Source organism: Rhopilema esculentum, chromosome 15 (assembly GCF_057945365.1).
Source record: "Rhopilema esculentum isolate cy_ngs chromosome 15, ASM5794536v1, whole genome shotgun sequence".
Classification (NCBI taxonomy): Eukaryota; Metazoa; Cnidaria; class Scyphozoa; order Rhizostomeae; family Rhizostomatidae; genus Rhopilema; species Rhopilema esculentum.
This window is the reverse complement of record NC_142829.1, coordinates 197,278-215,959: the sequence shown is the minus strand read 5'-3', so window position 1 is coordinate 215,959 and position 18,682 is coordinate 197,278. Positions and strand designations below refer to the sequence as shown.

Here is an 18,682-nt window from a genome sequence, read left to right as displayed (position 1 = left end):
TTTTAGGATCTGGTAAAGACAGGATTCCCTTCTCCATGACTAGCTTGCGTGTAGTACGAACCATGTATTCCGAGACACCAAAGAAATCTGATGCCATTTTATTGGACCAATTTGATGGCAGCAATGTAAGAATCTGTAATTGTTTGCTTTTGCAATCCAATGATTTTACCTTTCTTGCAAGATTATCCATAATTTCATCAAAGGAAGCCACTTTTTTCTTTATTTCCTCACTACTTGACTCAGACGTATCTTGTTGAGCTCTAAGTTCCGTAACAGGTATGTCAAGAGATCTTGCAACTTTTTCTGTCAATGTTGCCACCACAGTTTCGAGCTTGCGTATCCCTTGCTTTGTTTTCACTGCTGTTGAAACGGCATGGTGTTTGATTGGTGATACCCCTAGAGAACTAAAGAAATCGGAAACATCTGAACGATCTTCCTCCAAATCCAAAGATTTTTGAATGGCAGACACCTCTTCATCCTCTGAAACGTCTCCTTGATTATTTGGTCAATCTTCATAATTTCCCTCTTTAATTTCAACTTGTAGTCTTTGTCTACATGATGGCCACAACTTTTTACCAGTGATTAATTTTTTTCTTGTTCCTCAAACAGCAACGTCGTTCAAATCTTTGATGGTCGCCCTGAGCCAGGAAGGTCTTCCAACCCAAGGCTGATTGCATCTGCAACTTTCCTGTACTTTGATATAACTTTTTCATTCACTTCTTTCAATTTTTTTCCTTTTTTTCAATACATCGACGCAGTTTCTACAAATATGTTTCAAAAATGGAAGCAAAAATTGAAAATCAAGGCACAAAATTTCTGCTTTTGGAAAAAAAGCCAAATTCTTCCACTAAATTCTGATCGCACTTCAAAATAGTTTCTTCGTAGAAAGCGTGCACTTTGTCTCATTGGATAGTGTCTGTGATGCTTCTTGTTTGCGGGTCAACTAATTGCGCAAGATTGAGCTCCTAAAGTTTGCTCTCAGAACTCAATAACAGGCAAACTTTACAAGTTCCGTCCTGGCTCTCCTTCGCAACGGAAAGTAAAGTTTGCGTGCAGGCTAGAAACCATGAGCAGAAACGACAAGATGGATCGACCTACGACCCTCGTCTTTTTCTTGCCAAATTTCTCTCTTGGAAACATTGTGAAAAGGTTTTATCATCTGCCAGACAAAAACACCCTTCAGGCGTTTTATTTTTCCCTGATTTATCTTAAAGAGCACTTCAAAAACGTTCAGACCAAATCCCGTCAACAGTCTTTGTATTATCAAAATAGGCTGCAGGCGGGGTTTCGCATGTCTTGACTACTTTACGTGTGCGATGGAGTGCGATGTGGACCGCTTATTACCCATCGTTTCTCTTCCCTGTTGTCAAGAACTATAGGATGCTGCTTTTAAGGAGACAATTTGTATTGCAAACAGAAATAAAACCAAGGAAATTGACGGAGAAATTGCTCTTGTTCTTCTTTAGAGATGTTAAATTTAATTAGTTAATAGGTTTTTTAGGAAGAAATTATAGAATATTTTTGCAATCATTTAAAGATATGCAAACAATCCTTTGGCAGTCCTAGTGATATGAAATTTGGCTGCATTCTGGTTATCGCACACCTTGAAAAGTTTAGGCGTGCGATGACGTGCGATTCATAAAATAGAGACGTTACAATTTCTATGAAAACATGATGTCATCTTTTTATTAGAAGGTGTGCTTGAAAAAGTGTTTGAGGTTTCAATAAAACCAAAACGTTTTTATGGAATTTTAGAAGAAGTTTCTTAAAACCAAAATAATTTCACAAAAAGGATACACTTAAAGGGCCTGTTGCCATTACTCCGTTTCCGTATGAGAACAAATTCTAGTGGATCTTTTTTAGATTTTGAAATTCATTAATATGCCTAAAAACGATGTTGAAAGTGGAGTCATCCAAAAACTAAATCATTTGAATACGCATCGTTTTATTGGGAACAGCGAAGATAGAGGCAATCGAAAACGCAGTCATTCAAGTGGCCCAGGGTAATGTGTCCCTGAGAATGCGAGAAGAACGGAGTGAGAGAGCCGAGACACACAAAAATGGAGTAATGGAAACCAGGCCTAATGGAAACAAAGTAAAGAGTTAAAATGCCTCTGGGAGTGCCATCAACATAACCCACACAAACTAAATTAAAAATTACTTTAAAGAAAGTAAACAAGAAATTAAAAGAAACAAAAGAGAAAAAGAATATTAATTCAAAACACAGAACTGCGCGTGTGATAGAAAACAGGCATCAACAGTTCTAGGTGTGTGTGGAGGCGTGCGCGTGCGATCGCATGCCTAATATCACCAGGACTGCTTTGGTGGTACAAAGGTGGAAAAAAATTCAATTGCTCATAGAAATTACCACGCGTTGTCGAGAAATTACCATGCAGCATCACTGACTTCAGTATCATCCTTAACATAGCGGATGACAGTTAAAATAATTAAAAAACAGTAGTCATCGCCTCTCCTTCCTCAGAGCTTTCTTTAGTTTCCTCCTTTTTCTCTAGCTTAGGTTTCTTCGATAACATTATAAAGCTTTTGTTTTCTGCTCTTCGAAAGATAGAGCACCATTGCCCTTTTCAAGATATTTTATCTTTCCCGTCAGTCCATATATTATCATTGATTGCAATACGAAATCGCATCTTCATAACACTGTATGGCATTTGTAGTCATCCGATAATTCCGTTCTTTCCCCAACCAATAAATGTTGCGTTTCCTTTCGCCATGATCATCAAAGAACAGAATAATCAGGTGAACAGTGAAGGAAACTCTTGGATCGAGTTTGAAGGTTAATAAAGCACCAAGAGTTGATTGCAGATTACTCCCCCTTGGCACCCCCTTGGTTAAATAACCGTAATACTAAGCGATCTTGTCGTAACTACTTTGTGACGCCATTGCTGAATCTCATATGGGAGGTGCTTTAACAACACCTTGGAAAATGACAGAACTGCCTTTGAATTTGGTGGCTTTGACTTACCGCTGCTTCAAAAGTCTTCCAAACATAAGCAATGGTTTATGGCGAATTCTTTGTTTTGCATGTTCGATGATTTGCATGCCTTGGATGATTTGGGCATGTTTGAAGGCGTGCGAAGACTGCGTCTATGATTCATGCACAAAAAAGGTGAAATGGTCCTTATTATTCAAGATGAACTGATTATAAAAAATCGACCCATTCAGAGACATAGTTTCACAGAAGAGAATGAGCTCGAAGAAATTAGCTCTTCTGGTTAAAACTCTTACAAACTACTGAGTGTATGACTACTCAAATTGTTGTTTTTGCCTTTCATATTCAGTAATTAGTTCTTCCATTCTTAAAATCTTAAATGAAACCTTATCAGTACCCATGTGGCATTTGTCACAAAAATATTTCAGGTATTGCAAAAAATCAATTTGAAAAATCTTCACCCCTTATTGATAATGTTTTTGCTAATATCCCAGAAAATGAAATAGTGAGTGGAAATATTTTGACTCAAATAACTGATCATTTGTTTTTGTTCTCCCTTGTCGCCCTTGTTTTTTTATTCTTAGGAGTGCAGTACGTCCCATAAAAATCTACAATGTTACAAAATGAATTTTCTAGGCTTAAATGCAGATGATATCTTAAATGACTTTGAAAACCTAACAATAATTCTAATTATTCTGAAAACATAATTCTTCAGATGTAGATGCTAAGTTTGATAGGTTCTTATCAATCTTTGATGAATTAGTTAAAGCTCATCCTTTTTTGAAAAAGCTTTCCAAGGGAGACGCACCCCAGAGATACCCCAGAGAAAGGTTACCTATTAGAAATCTTACTAAGCATAATGATCAGTCTCTTAAATGAACTTTACAAAAAATTAAGGAATTGAGTTACAAATTCTCTGAGAGAAAGTAAAGCCACCTTTTCTCTGGAGGATATTGCTCTCTTCTCGATTAGCTTAGCTACTGAGAGAGTTCCTCCTTGCTAAAATCATATGCTTGATACACATATATACAGTATTATATTGTAAGTAATTGTTGTTGTTAAATGAAATTGATTGATTGTTGTGGTATGATTTGATTGATTAAGAATTCTCCCTCATACAAATCATATAGTATCGTATCTTTCTCTGTTTTTGTGTATTACTGTGTTATTAATTATTAATCTGCAGTTTCTTCTGATGTAAGTTGTTTAATAACAGAGTGTTTTTTATGTAGTGGAATTTAGATAAATTAACTGAACTGAACTGGACTGAACTCATTCCCTATTATAAACCTACAATAAAACTGGAAGGCATAAAAACATTTCAAGAAATCAACTACCAGTTGACCTAATTATTTTCTCGTACAAAATGACTTTTCTTGCCATTCGGCCCTTGCAGCCAACTTTCAAATGACAGGGAATAAATATCTGCAATAATAAGTAGAGGTTTGGTGAAAATAAGCAACGGTCTGTTAAAGAGTTTCTGAAACTTCGGCCGTAAGATAAAAGTTGTTTAACATACCAGTCTGCCACAGTGAACTTTGTATTCCCGACTTCATATTCACAATTTCGTGATGAAAATGCAACCTCAAAGTTGCACAGTTGCAACAGAAGGGAAACAATAGCCACTTCCTTCCTCCACATTGCATAGAAAAAATAATATGGCCTGTTGATAGGATAGGGCCTAGGCATCACATGAGTTCACATGGGTGTCGCTGCGCAGAAGCATGGCGCAAAGTTCAAATTGGGAAGGATCGCAGGATCCAGGATGGCAGGCACTAAACTCAAACTCAAACTGAAAACTTTTTCAGCATCAATTGTTGATTACAATAATAAGTTCTACAAACTTGTTATTGGTTAACTGAATAATGAATAGGATGCATTTAACAGAAACAATTTTTTAAGATTTGCTGATGGACACAGGAAAAAGCTCCAGATTGAGGTATCGAAGCCACACGATCAGTTCTCGCGATTAGAAGATCTAATGCTAATTAAAAGTAACGTCAATATGTATAGTTGTTTAATTCAAAAAGTAATGTAAATGGTGAGATGAGATACAAGCTAAACAACGCAAACGTTTACGAAATTATTTGATAGACATTCAAGACAAAATTATGTTCCTTGTTGACGTGATTTGACGAAGTATTCATTCTACAAACAATTATTTTGCTTTGAATATTAACAGTAAGAGTCAGTAAAAAGCAAAAACTAGTTTATAAGTGTTAAAGTAACTAAAAAATAAAGTAAAATGAGGGAAATAAAACCAATCGAAAGAGGGTTGACAATCAAGTTCAATTAGGTTATAGGACTCTAAGAATTAAAGTTTCACTACAACTAAATTCAAATATTTCATCTACATCACAATTACCTACATCAATAATTTCGTAAAAAATAGCCGTTAAAATTACATAAAGCGAGGTTAAAATAAAGTGTGACATAATGATATAAGAACTAACAATTTAGTTACTGATTAAATAAGCTGGAGAATGTGGAAGTTTTCAGTAAATTTTGAGATGGAAAATATGTAGTTAAAAATTATAGAACTGAGATTCGAAAAATGTAATTATCATGATAGCATCCATGATCTATACAAATTTCAAAAATGAAGGGTCAGGTTGATAAGAATCTGTGTTAAGTTTCATTTTTGAGGTTAACAGAGTTTGCGTTTTTGTTTGTTCTAATTCACGGGGCATGTCATTCCAGTTTTATAACAATGAAAGATTGTTGAATTGTTTTCCTAATCTATTGAGATTGATGGGAGGCAGTGGCGGCGCCAAGAGGTGGTATGGGGGGGGGGGGGGGTAATTATCTCCCCACTTTTCTGAAAATATAGTCTATATATTTCTTCTCAAAATGGATTAAAAAGCGCTGGGTAGGGGTAGATCAAATTTCTCAAGGAAAGGGACGAATCACTGGAACGAGGCAAATGGGGCGTGGTCACACTGGCCACGCCCATTACCCTCCCATTCTGTAATAGCTGGCGCCGCCACTGATGGGAGGGGATAGTGTTTGTTGACAGACTGTCTGATTTTATAACTATACAGCGAAGATATTGTAATAAAATATTTATCGAGGGATTGGACTGTTTGTTTTGAAAAATGCCAATGAAAATTAAATATTTTGAGATAAGACAAAAAGGACAGTTTATTCTAAAGAAAGTTTCAAGCTCCACAAATCATATCATATAATGTCATATCATATCATATCATATCATATCATATCATATCATATCATATCATATCATATCATATCATATCATATCATATCATATCATATCATATCATATCATATCATATCATATCATATCATATCATATCATATCATATCATATCATATCATATCATATCATATCATATCATATCATATCATATCATATCATATCATATCATATCATATCATATCATATCATATCATATCATATCATATCATATCATATCATATCATATCATATCATATCATATCATATCATATCATATATCATATCATATCATATCATATCATATCATATCATATCATATCATATATCATATCATATCATATCATATCATATCATATCATATCATATCATATCATATCATATCATATCATATCATATCATATCATATCATATCATATCATATCATATCATATCATATCATATCATATCATATCATATCATATCATATCATATCATATCATATCATATCATATCATATCATATCATATCATATCATATCATATCATATCATATCATATCATATCATATCATATCATATCATATCATATCATATCATATCATATCATATCATATCATATCATATCATATCATATCATATCATATCATATCATATCATATCATATCATATCATATCATATCATATCATATCATATCATATCATATCATATCATATCATATCATATCATATCATATATCATATCATATATCATATCATATCATATCATATCATATCATATCATATCATATCATATCATATCATATCATATTATATCATATCATATCATATCATATCATATCATATCATATCATATCATATCATATCATATCATATCATATCATATCATATCATATCATATCATATCATATCATATCATATCATATCATATCATATCATATCATATCATATCATATCATATCATATCATATCATATCATATCATATCAACAAAAGCAGGCCCAGAATACTATCCTGTAGAAACACTGCTAGTGACATTTGGAGTATCAGATAGAAATTCACAAATTCAAACAGACTGAGTTCTATTAGAAAGATAAGATTAAAACCAGTGAACGGCAGTTTCTTTTATCCATTACGCTATAATTTATTTGGTAGGACAGAGTAGTTAACAGTGTCGAATGCCTTAGGAAAATATAAAATATTCTTTTGAGTCAAGCGTTCTTTCTTTTCGCATGTTTACCAGTTGCCAGAATGAGAAGTGACAAAGTTAGTTTTGTCACTATTCAAAGCAAGTTTCTTAGCACAAAGCCACTTTTTGATTTATTTTAGTTCATAATTTATTGCATGTTGAAGTTGCTCTAATACATTAAGATATATATCTTATTCATTAAGATTGCTCGAATTTTATTTAGTTGACAATGTTAGGGAAAGGCTCAAGCGCCTATATTCAAGAGCAGTACATGAGAGCAGTACTCCAGGAATGAAGGACTTGGGACTTATAATCAGGCACGTAAATAATAGGGGGGCGTGGGGGGCGTAACGCCCCCCAAAGTTTGGAAAATCAAGTTACAGTTGGAAAACTTAACGGTTGACTTGAAATTTTTTTCATAAGTCCAAACTTATGAATTTTATATTTTAAAAAGTTTTTTATTTCAAATGTAAAAATTCTAAACATCAAAATTCACAGGCTAAATCTGACTTATCCATTAATCGTTATCTATTGTGAATCCCGTCTCCACTGGATCCAAATTGCACAATTGCCCCGTTTGCTTTCTTTCTGACGGGAGTTAAATCAAATTAGAACAGGCAAGGTGAATTTCCAGATAAGAAACTTGAAACTTTACAGTTTGGAATAATAATACCCGCATTGATCAGAAAATATTAGAGTGGGAGTTTTTTAAGAAACTACGAGTAGTTAATTCAATAAAAGATTGAGAATCTTTCAGTACTAAAAATTCTCAACGCTTCTTATAAAAAACGAGTTTATGCTAAACTCCCCCTGTTATTTGTTAACGTCCTTGACTCATTATCATAAATTCCTATGACAAAACTGCTGTGAAGCAAGAATACATTGCAAAATTGCAGTAGAAGTATTTGATCAAAGAAGAGTGTTTCATCTTTCGAATCAGGCATATGCACAAGTTTGCTCTCAAATCATCATTTCAATTGTAAAGAACGAAAAGGCATTTGGTCATCTGAAAAGTGTTAGTAGTTTTCATAAAATTGATCAATCGATCTGAAAGAATACTACTAATCATTAAGTATATTTAATACTGGTTTTGCTTGATTGTTGCTTTACTTCTTACAGTAAGTTTAAATTTTTGTTTCATGGTGATCAAAATTTAGAGATTTAGGCTTTTATGTTTTAGGCTATTTGTTGAGTAAGGTTTTGGTAGTTATAAAGAAAATAGAACTATGGTGTTCGGGCTATTTACAAATACCAATTTGGTGGGTACAGTAGATTTACTGGTCGCATCAAAAATTTCTCACTTAAAGTTGGAATTTTCATCCTTCCACGCCCCTCCAAAATTAGCAACTTATTTTCGTCCCTGCTTATAATTAGTTATGAGTTGTGATGGTGAGAAGAATCCACGTGCTCTAGAGAGGAACCCAAGTTTTTGTGAGGAATGTTCAGCAATAGAAGAAATGTGAGTGTGACGTTATTAGCCTCGTATATACGTTATGTGGGCATGCGCGCGTTTGGTTATGTTATTTTCTAAGCGTGAGAATAAAAAATGAAGTATTAAAGACCGAGTAAGAGTGTCCTTCGTTGTCAGGGGCGGATTCAGACAGTGGCACCGGTTGCACGTGCCACGGTCAGATTTCCAAATTTAAATTTTTGGAAAATGATGGACTGTTCTAAGTATCCCGATATGGTCCTTGCTGTCTAACAATTCCTCTTCGCTCCAGCGTCTATCTACCACGCCCCCTCTCCGCTGTTGGTTTAGTAGTACGCCATGTTGGATTTGCTTATTGTTTGCCTTTTGTTAACCACGGAATAATTGGCTCTACCAAATCGTGCCACACTAGATATAAATAGAAGTATGCGCGCACATTTTTAAACAATATGTTTTGAGACCAAATGGCTGTGCTTTTGTTCTTGTGCCACGGTCGAGGCTCTGTATGCTTCTGTTCAGACCCGAGAAATGCGTATTGAAATCAATTGCATCGAGATTCCGTATGTTCTTTCATTAAGTGGCACCGTGGCACAAATATTTAAAAAATGTGCTGTCGAGTATGAACTTGCTTAGGTGATTCCGGTGATTGCTGGGTAAACAAACAAAACGTGTTCGGTCTGCAGGAAACTGACGATTCAGCACGCAATAATTTTATTGAGTTCGAATTTGAGTTTGTTGCAAATATTACCTTTGCTTTGGCAATGGATATTCAAAGAATAGTTGAAAAATCTATTAAATCGCGAGTCCATGCAGCTTTGAAGGAACTTTTCGTGGACGAGCTGTCGATACTTCGCAAAAGTATGCCTAGTTTAATTTGTCAATAATTTGATCTGGCTAAAGATAAAGATAATTTTATCTGTCAGTTGTAAGAACTAGCCATTATTTATAAATTTTCAAATGTGTAGCATTTAAGTGCGTCCAGTGACTGGCTTACATCAGTTTGCATCGTTTCGTTTGCAAGTTGAAAACATAGAGCCAGTATTGTTTAATGACAAAACGACAGGAGCGGTGACAGCTTTGCGCTAAATGTAACTATGTTTTCGGTATAAAAGCTATACCCGTCTCTGTATGCTCAGACTGGGCGTTTCCGAAAGACCAGAGGGCGTGGTCACCTAACACTATTCTTGTGCCACGGTCATGATTTTTTCTGCGTCCGCCCCTGGTTGTTATCTACCGATTTCTTCCGGATACTTTTAAATGGATACTGTTATCTACCGGATACTTTTAAATGGTGTCAGGTGAAACACCCATCTTGATGTTTAGGAGGTAAATTATTGCTTTGCTGGTTCTTGTTTTGCGATGACAGATCCGGATCCAATCGTGCCTGGGCCTAGTGCTTCCTCTGAAGGAAATAGCGGAACATCGGCGTTCATATCTAATGTGCCATTACCCCCACGAATAATCTTAGAAGAGAATTTAGCAAAAAATGGAAGCAATGGAAGCAATTTATGATGCCTACGAAACTGTTACGAATTTGAAGTCTAAACCAGACAATTTTTGAGTGCCTGCTTCCATCAGTTGTATAGGACCGGAAGCTCTCCGTTTACACAATTCACTATCTTACCAGGAGGAGGGTGAATGTCAAAATATTGAGAGAATTTTGGCATTATGGAATACTTACTGTATTGGAGAAACAAATGTAATTTTCGAACGCTAAAAATTCAATTATCGTACTCATGTACCTTTAGAATCAATCAAAACATCTGCCGCTTTGTTGTGTGCCCTCGCAGCCACATGTGCGTTTGGACCACTTAATGATGAGTTGATACGTGACTGAATTATTTGCGGAATTTATAATAATGCTGTGCGACGTAAGCTGCTGCAGGAGCCAAATCTATCATTATCCAGATGCATTGACTTATGCAGGGCCACAGAAACAACGACTGCTCAAACAAAAGCAATGGCTGGCCAAGAAGATAATCATGATCTCATTGCAAATTGTGTTGGAAAGCAAAGTAGCCCAAGAAAGACCACTGGAGACACACAAGGTTTCATTTCAGTTTGCAAATTTCGTGGACGTAGCCATAAAAGAAACAAAGTTTGCTGCACAGCCTTTGGCAAATTTTGCTTTGGTTGTGGCAAGAAAACCCGATTTTGTTGAGAAGTGATGCTTGCAGAAATATAGATAATGTAAGATCTAACAGTATTGCTTCAAGCTGCAAATGTCAACAGGCACAACCAACGGTTGTCATAAGAGATGGCGGCACGAAAACGAACCTGGGGGGAGGGGGAGGGGTGGTTCCGACGCGGAAGAAAATTTTTGAAATTAAACCTTCTAGAATGGATAAAAATGCATGTCCCAGACTAAAATTTAACAAATTAAAATACCGCGTAAAACAGACGATTCAACGATTCTCAGAAAAACACTGATTATTGATTATTAGGAAAAGCTAGTGACAGACGTTGGGGAAGAAAGGAAGGGTGCCCATTGGTTCAAAGTGAACATCAATGTAAAAAACAAGAAGCTGTTGTATTGATTGAGAGAATCTTACTTTCTGAACAGAAATGTGCATCTACTTTGTCTCGACTATTTTCAGTAGACCATGTTTACACATCCAAAATGCAGACATTGCAATGATACAGAAAGATATCAACATTGTCTTTGATCCTCTTCTTGCAACTTCAATTCTAATTTTCATGAATTTTTTCCGAGAAAGAAAGTCTAGTCCCTCAATACGAAACCTCAGATTCTTGTTTGCATCCGTATTTCATTTTGTATCATTTTGTTATAAAGCTTCCACATATTCGAGCTATGGATATCGCAATCGAGTATGCTTTTTAGTTATCGGTTTTTTTCGCATAAAGGAAACCTTTGGGCACCAGTTTTCACAGGTTTTCAGTAAACAATAGACACCGGTTTCAGTATTGTCACGTAAATAGGATACTCCAAACTGTCACTTCGAGTGGCGACCGAAGTGCTTGATGTGCGAAGATGTCCTTGCCTATATACGCGAAGGATTTTAGATCATTCAGGCAAGGATATACTCTTGGCCAAAATGTCCAGATCGAATAATTAGAGGTTGTTTTGATTGCAAACGTCGATGCGGAAATTTGGGAAAACAGAAAATGGATGATTTGCCAGAAGATAGAGTAACACCAGATAAACCACCTTTTTCATTCGTTGGAATAGACTGTTTTGGTCCCTACCTGGTCAAAAGAGGAAGATGCTTGGTAAAGAGGTATGGAGTTATATTCACTTGTCTCGCTATAAGAACAATTCACATCGAGATTGTTTTCAGTATGGATACAGATTCATTTATAAATGCTTAACGAAGATTCATTTCCAGACGAGGACGTCCCGAGCAAATAAAGTGTGACAATGGCCCAAACTTTAGAAGTGGTGAAGGAGAACTCAGAACTGCAATTCAACAATGGAATCAGAACCGGGTGCACAAATGTCTTCTTCAGAAGCACATCAAGTGGATATTCAACCCTCCAACAGCTTCGCATATGGGTAGTGTATGGGAACGAGCAATAAGATCAGTGAGGCGAGTTTTGATTGCGATTTTTGCATTCTGAAAATTGTATTTGGTTGGGTGAGACCTGTCAGAAGCATATAGGTCTTTAGAAGAACCTAAAGACCAAGAGTATGAGGGATAGAAGGTGCAGAGAGAGTCCAAGACAGCTTTGTTTAAATGGAAAACTTTGTGAGGAGTAAAAGTACTATCCTGGTGAAAAAGAACTGAGAGTTGCAAGGTTATTAGATAGATCTATCAGAGGCGTTCCGTAAATATTGGGATTATAATAATAATTAAAACTTTTCATTTTCAATTCAATTAAAACTACAATTACAAATTTCACTTTTACAAAGGTAATTTGCAATTGGCTAGCCTGGGTTTACAAAGAAAAAGACTATTACAAGCATAAACATAAAAATTGAGAAAAAAAAGAAAAAGTTTGTTTGTCTTTGTTTGTTTTAGAAGTTGCCAGTAGCAGGGATCGTTAGAATTGAAGAGTATAATGAACTGTTTTTTGGCGGTACAGAACTTGAAAATGGCTTTGATAAAAGCAACAATTTTGTAACATATTGGGTAAAAGCTTTTTCGTCTGACACTCCTCAGAGCATAAACGTCAGAATAAGGGTCCAAAAGAACACGAAAATGCAAGCACAAGACCGGTATAGTTGTCCAATCAGTGCCGTTTAGTGTGCCTAAAGAAAATCTTCCATTGGAGTCCAAGAGAGAAAACGAACTCCTTTTGTCTACACAATTGCGGTGTGATATGCGTTTTGGTCCCCTCATGCGAAAGTGTCTGGGGGGACCGAAACGCACAACAAAACGACACTATGCAAAAGTCCCCCCTCTATAAAGCAATAGGGGGACACTTTTGCATAACAAAACTGTATGCGAAAGTGTCTGAGGGGACTGAAACACATAGCAAAACGACAATATTCAAAAGTGTCTCCTCTATAGAAAACTATAAGACAATAGGGGGACACTTGCCTAAAAACTGATTGCCCTATCCAAAACATCTATGCAAGAGGTCAATAATTGAAATATCGATCTGGTTAAATAATTCATCAAAGTGTCTTATTGATAACTAAGGAATATAAAACACGATTGCCTTTCTTCAAATTTGTAATGGTATAACTATTGCTTCAGTGCAATTACCATCAAATTTATTAGGTGCTTTTAAATTGTTGGCTAAAAACCATTCTTAGCAACACATGTTGATAATGTGACAATGCAGTCTTGTGAAACAGTGAAATTGTAGAAAATATCGTGGAAATTTAATGGAAACAAAGTAACGTTTATTCGTAACTGGATGGCAAAATGGGAAACGTAGAAAACTTTATTTAGATCTGATAAAGAGAGGAAATTACAGCTCAAGAGGTAGGACCATTGACATAGGAGCATAGCATACAGTGGAATCCCGATACAACGAACCCCTGATAAAACGAACTCCTGATATAACAAACTATTTTCTGGTTTCCTTCAAAGTTCGTTATATCGGGATTCCACTGTATTTGTTATGTCAAATGAAATCAATAGGTAAAACCAATCTATTGTTTCATATTCGTGTGAGTTCATGTTATCCACTATTTAGGTCTTGACCACCGTTAGCAGACGTATCGCCTTATAGTGCGAGTCAAGGTACACAAAAAATTTAGCCTGGGAATACATCCCACTGCAAAGTTCCCAATGGCAGAGCTAGAGAAAGAGTGGGTGGGACATCTCGGTATAATTGATTTTGTATTTCGTCGTATTCCGATGAGAAAAGTTTGAGAAGGGTAATATTTTAGGAGATTATTACACTTGATTTTATGCAACCAAAAAAATATCCTTGAGCGTATCCTATTGGTAAAATAGCTACTGGGGTTAATCAGTTCCTTTACAGTCCCTTGAGGGAGAATTAAAGGGGATGCTAATGAACTGATGTCATATACTTTAAACAAATTAATTCAAGTTTCTGATCCATCATTCTCCGAGGCCTTTTCCGCAAAAAAGAGAAAAGGTGGGATATTTCTTTAAAGTTTTAACTTGGGTGGTACAAGAACAACTAGAAAGTAAAGTACCATATGATTATATATCAGTATTATTGTATTAATTCCTTACACTGGTTGATAGCCGGGCCGCACTAGTATATTTAGTCCCAAGCATAGATGGGCCTCTCTATGAACTAATGTAAAAATGAAATCTAATAAAATTTGAATAATCATTGAATGCTGAATTTTTGCCTCTGTGACGGTTCCGTTCCAATTGTAACGGTTACGTTCTAATTGTAACGGTTGCGTTCCAATTGTTACATAATTCGTTACAGCATTCCCCCTCTAAACTTTAGTGAGTAACTACTACGAGCCCGTTGTGGCTGCCCATGATTGATACCACCCAAACTTTCTTCCCCAGGGATGATGGGGTCACCTACTATGACTTGTGACTCTGGAGCTTCCGTAACAGCACAGAAAGAGGCCCTTTTGTCAGCTGGGACAACACAGGTTTTAAGATTGTTGTGATGAACAACTTTTTCTTTACCCTCTACGGAACGTATGGTATAATTAGCCTCCTTTCTTGAAATAATTTTAAATGGTCCAATCCATCTATCTCCTAACTTCCATGGCTTGGGGCGAGGCGACGTAACCAAACTGAACTGCCAACATGGTGTGGGTTACATTACCTCATAACTACAAGTCAAGAGGTGTACGAGCTTGACGACCAAAGACTAACTCATAAGGACTAAACCCAGTAGACTCGTGTGTATTTGTGCTATACGCATAAACAACAAGACTCACCCACTTCTCCCAGTTATCCTTGTGATCAGCAACAAACGAGGACAGAATATCCTGAATAGTTTGATTATGGCACTCGACAAGTCCATCACATTGAGGATGGTAAGCAGTAGTTCTAGACTAATGTTTCTCCATTAGCATACACATTTCCTGCATCAGATGGATTTCGAAGTTGCGCCCTTGATCGGAGAGGATGATGGTTGATGGACCAAATCGACTAAAAACATATGTAACTTAAAGATCAGCAACTGTGGGAGCTTTCTGATCTTTAGTAGGGAAAACTTCACACCACTTCATGAAGTGGTCCATGACAACAAGTAAGTGTTTGTTACCCTGCCTGGTTTCAGGCATTGGACTCATATGGTCTATTGCCCAGAAAACAAAAGGCTCATTTGACAGTGATATGTCGGAGGGGAGCAGTGTTTTTGGATGAATCTAATTTGTTTCTAGCACAAATGTGGCAGGATTTGACAAAATCAGAGATTTGAGTTTTCATCATGGGCCAGAAAAAGCGATTTGTGCGCAAAAATGGTTCTTTTAATACCTAAATGGCCCGAAAAAGGACTGCTGTGTATGCCTTGCAGAACAGACTAAACCAAGGCAGATGGAACAATAAAATAATACCCTGTCAAAAGCCTTTCAGCAGTTGAACTTTTGGCAAAAAGGCCATTAACCATGTGCAAGAAATCCCAACCATGCCAAAAAGCGTTTAAAACAGGGTCCTGAGACCAAGCAAATAGGGGTGGCTTAGGCATGTCTGCAAATTTGAGGCCAATAATAGTGCGCAAGCAAGGATCTTGATGCTGAGCTTCTTGAAAATTATAGCCTATAGTTACAGTTGTGGCACAATTAGGGATAGGTTTTGTTGGCTTGCTATCACCCTGATCATCATTAGTTGGGACCAAACGTGAAAGTGCATCAGAATTTCCATTTTCAGAGCCTGGCCTATGGCGTACCTCAAAAGATTATTCCTGCAAGTCTATAATCCACCTTGCAAAACGGCCTTTTGGCTCAATAGAGTGCAGCCAACGAAGAGCACTATGGTTTGTAACCACAGTAAATTTTTTGCCTTATAAATAGGGGCTATAATGATCAGTGGCAAATATTATTGCTAATGCTTTTTTTTCAGTGGCAGAATATTTCTGTTCACAGTCTGAGAATGATCTACTGGCATAAGAAAGAACATGTTCCACCTGCGTTATCATTTTGGGTTAGCACAGTAAATCTTTGTCAAAGAAGTTTCTATGTCCCCTTCTTTGCAGGTGTGAATCCAGACTATTGCCAGGCACGTAAATAAGAGGGGGGCGTGGGGGGCGTAACGCCCCCCCCCAAAGTTTGGAAAATCCAGTTACAGTTGGAAAACTTAACGGTTGACTTGGATTTTTTTTCAGTCCAAACTTATGAATTTCATATTTTAAGACGTTTTTTATTTCAAATGTAAAAATTCTAAACATCAAAATTCACAGGCTGAAGCTGACCCATCCACTAATCGTTTTCTATTGTGAATCCCGTTTCCACTGGATCCAAATTGCACAATTGCCTCGTTTGCTTTCTTTTTGACGGGAGTTGAATCAATTTACGAACAGGCAAGGTGAATTTCCGGATAAGAAACTTGAAACTTTACAGTTTGGAATAATAACACCCGCATTGATCAGAAAATATTAGAGTGGGAGAAGAAATTACGAGTAGTTAATTCAATAAAAGATTAAGAATCTTTCAGTACTAAAAATTTTCAGCGCTTCTTATAAAAAACGAGTTTATGCTAAACTCCTCCTGTTATTTGTGAACGTCCTTGACTCATTATCATAAATTCCTATGACAAAACTGCTGTGAAGCAAGAACACATTGCAAAATTGCAGTAGAAGTATTTGATCAAAGAAGAGTGTTTCATCTTTCGAATCAGGCATATGCACAAGTTTGCTCTCAAATCATCATTTCAATTGTAAAGAACGAAAAGGCATTTGGTCATCTGAAAAGTGTTAGTAGTTTTCTTCGATCAAGAACAAAAATAAAAGGCTCGAATTCTGGGAGCTTCTATATCGTGAAAAAATGTATTTTAGATACATAGATCTGCATCAATTGATCAATTGATCAATTTAGATAAAATTGATCAATTGATCTGAAAGAATACTACTAATCATTAAGTATATCTAAGACTGGTTTTGCTTGAATGTTGCTTTACTTCTTACAGTAAGTTTAAATTTTTGTTTCATGGTAATCAAAATTTAGAGATTTAGGCTTTTTTGCTTTATGCTAATTGTTGAGTAAGGTTTTTGTAAATGTAAAGAAAAAAGAACTATGGTATTCGGGCTATTTACAAAGATCAATTTGGTTGGTACAGTAGATTTACTGGTCGCATGAAAAATTTCTCACTTAAAGTTGGAATTTTCATCCTTCCACGCCCCTCCAAAATTAGCAACTTATTTTCGTCCCTGACTATTGCTAGTGACGCAGCCGCATCAGTCAGATTTCCAAAGAACTTGTAAGACATAGGGCAGTATTTTCGAAGTATCGATGCTGCAGTCAACATCTTCTGAATTTTCATGACTCATTATTCGATTACTATTTTGCTTATTACCCCCACCCCACGTTGCAAACCAATCCTCTTGCTCCCCAAAACAATCGAGCTTCGTCAGAAGTGTTTCAAACCAATCAAATAATGAAGCAAATGTTGCGAGCCAAGGAGGCTGAAAGGCACAAGGAGGCTGGAAAACGTCAAAGCTACCTGGTTACCACGAGGAATCAAGATGGCCGTCTCACTTCTTGATGCTCTTAGTGAATGCCTCCAGACGATAAATTAATAAAAACAAACAAAATAAAGGATGGATGCATTTTGGCAATATCTTCGCGGTTCAGTGATGGAAAGGCTAGTTTTTCGGGTGAATTCTGCGAATTTTCAAGATTGCAGTTTCCAGCGAGCCAGCAAGATGGAGAGCAAAGGAATTGAAACCTGTCAGGTAAGGTTTCAGCAAACAGTCCGTCAGTAATTAATTGCAAAGCTGTGGACATTATTAGTTAGAATCATTCCATGTTTGTCTTAGAACCTAACTTAGTTTGCAGGTTAGGACACTAAAACTGTTTTTCTTCCCCAAACAATAGCATGAATATCGTACATATCCCCTACTTGCTTCTATGTGCATCCCCACGTAAAATCCATATTTACAAAACCAGTAACTATCGCTTAGAATATCATAGCTTAGAATTATATTTTACATCACTTTGAGATTCGTTGATGAAGAAAATGAAAAACATTTCAGCTCCCCCTCCTAGGGAACTTTCTATTGTAAAACTTTGTGTTAACTTAACTCTGTCAATTACTTATATATTAACCTTGTTGATAGTCTATTCTGTGAATGTTTGCTGGAAATAAAATTATTTTCAATTTAATTGTCTTGCTGGCTATTTTTTTGTATCGTTATTATATTTCTATTAATTTATCAAACCTTTGATTCATCTCTTTAATGCATTTTCATACACTCGGAACAACATGTTTGTCATAGAAATATGAATGCTTCATGCCTACTAATCCTATCTCCATTGGCCATCTGACTATGTAACATCCATATAACTGAGTGACATTTTAATAAACATGTTATAATATCCCTTCACAATCATATCATGATATTGGCCTAATTTGGCATTACTGCAATCATTTTTTG

General features: G+C 36.1%; 1 protein-coding gene across 1 annotated transcript in view; it reads right to left on the bottom strand.

Moving 5' to 3' along the window:
• LOC135685064 (cation-independent mannose-6-phosphate receptor) overlaps nt 1–4,660 on the bottom strand; it is a 61,128-nt gene extending 56,468 nt beyond the window's left edge. The window contains exon 1 of the mRNA XM_065200813.2: nt 4,470–4,660. Coding sequence (XP_065056885.2) covers nt 4,470–4,639 — 170 coding nt within the window. The 5' untranslated portion in view covers nt 4,640–4,660. The remainder of the gene's footprint in view (nt 1–4,469) is intronic.
• Between the last annotated feature and the right edge of the window lie 14,022 nt (nt 4,661–18,682).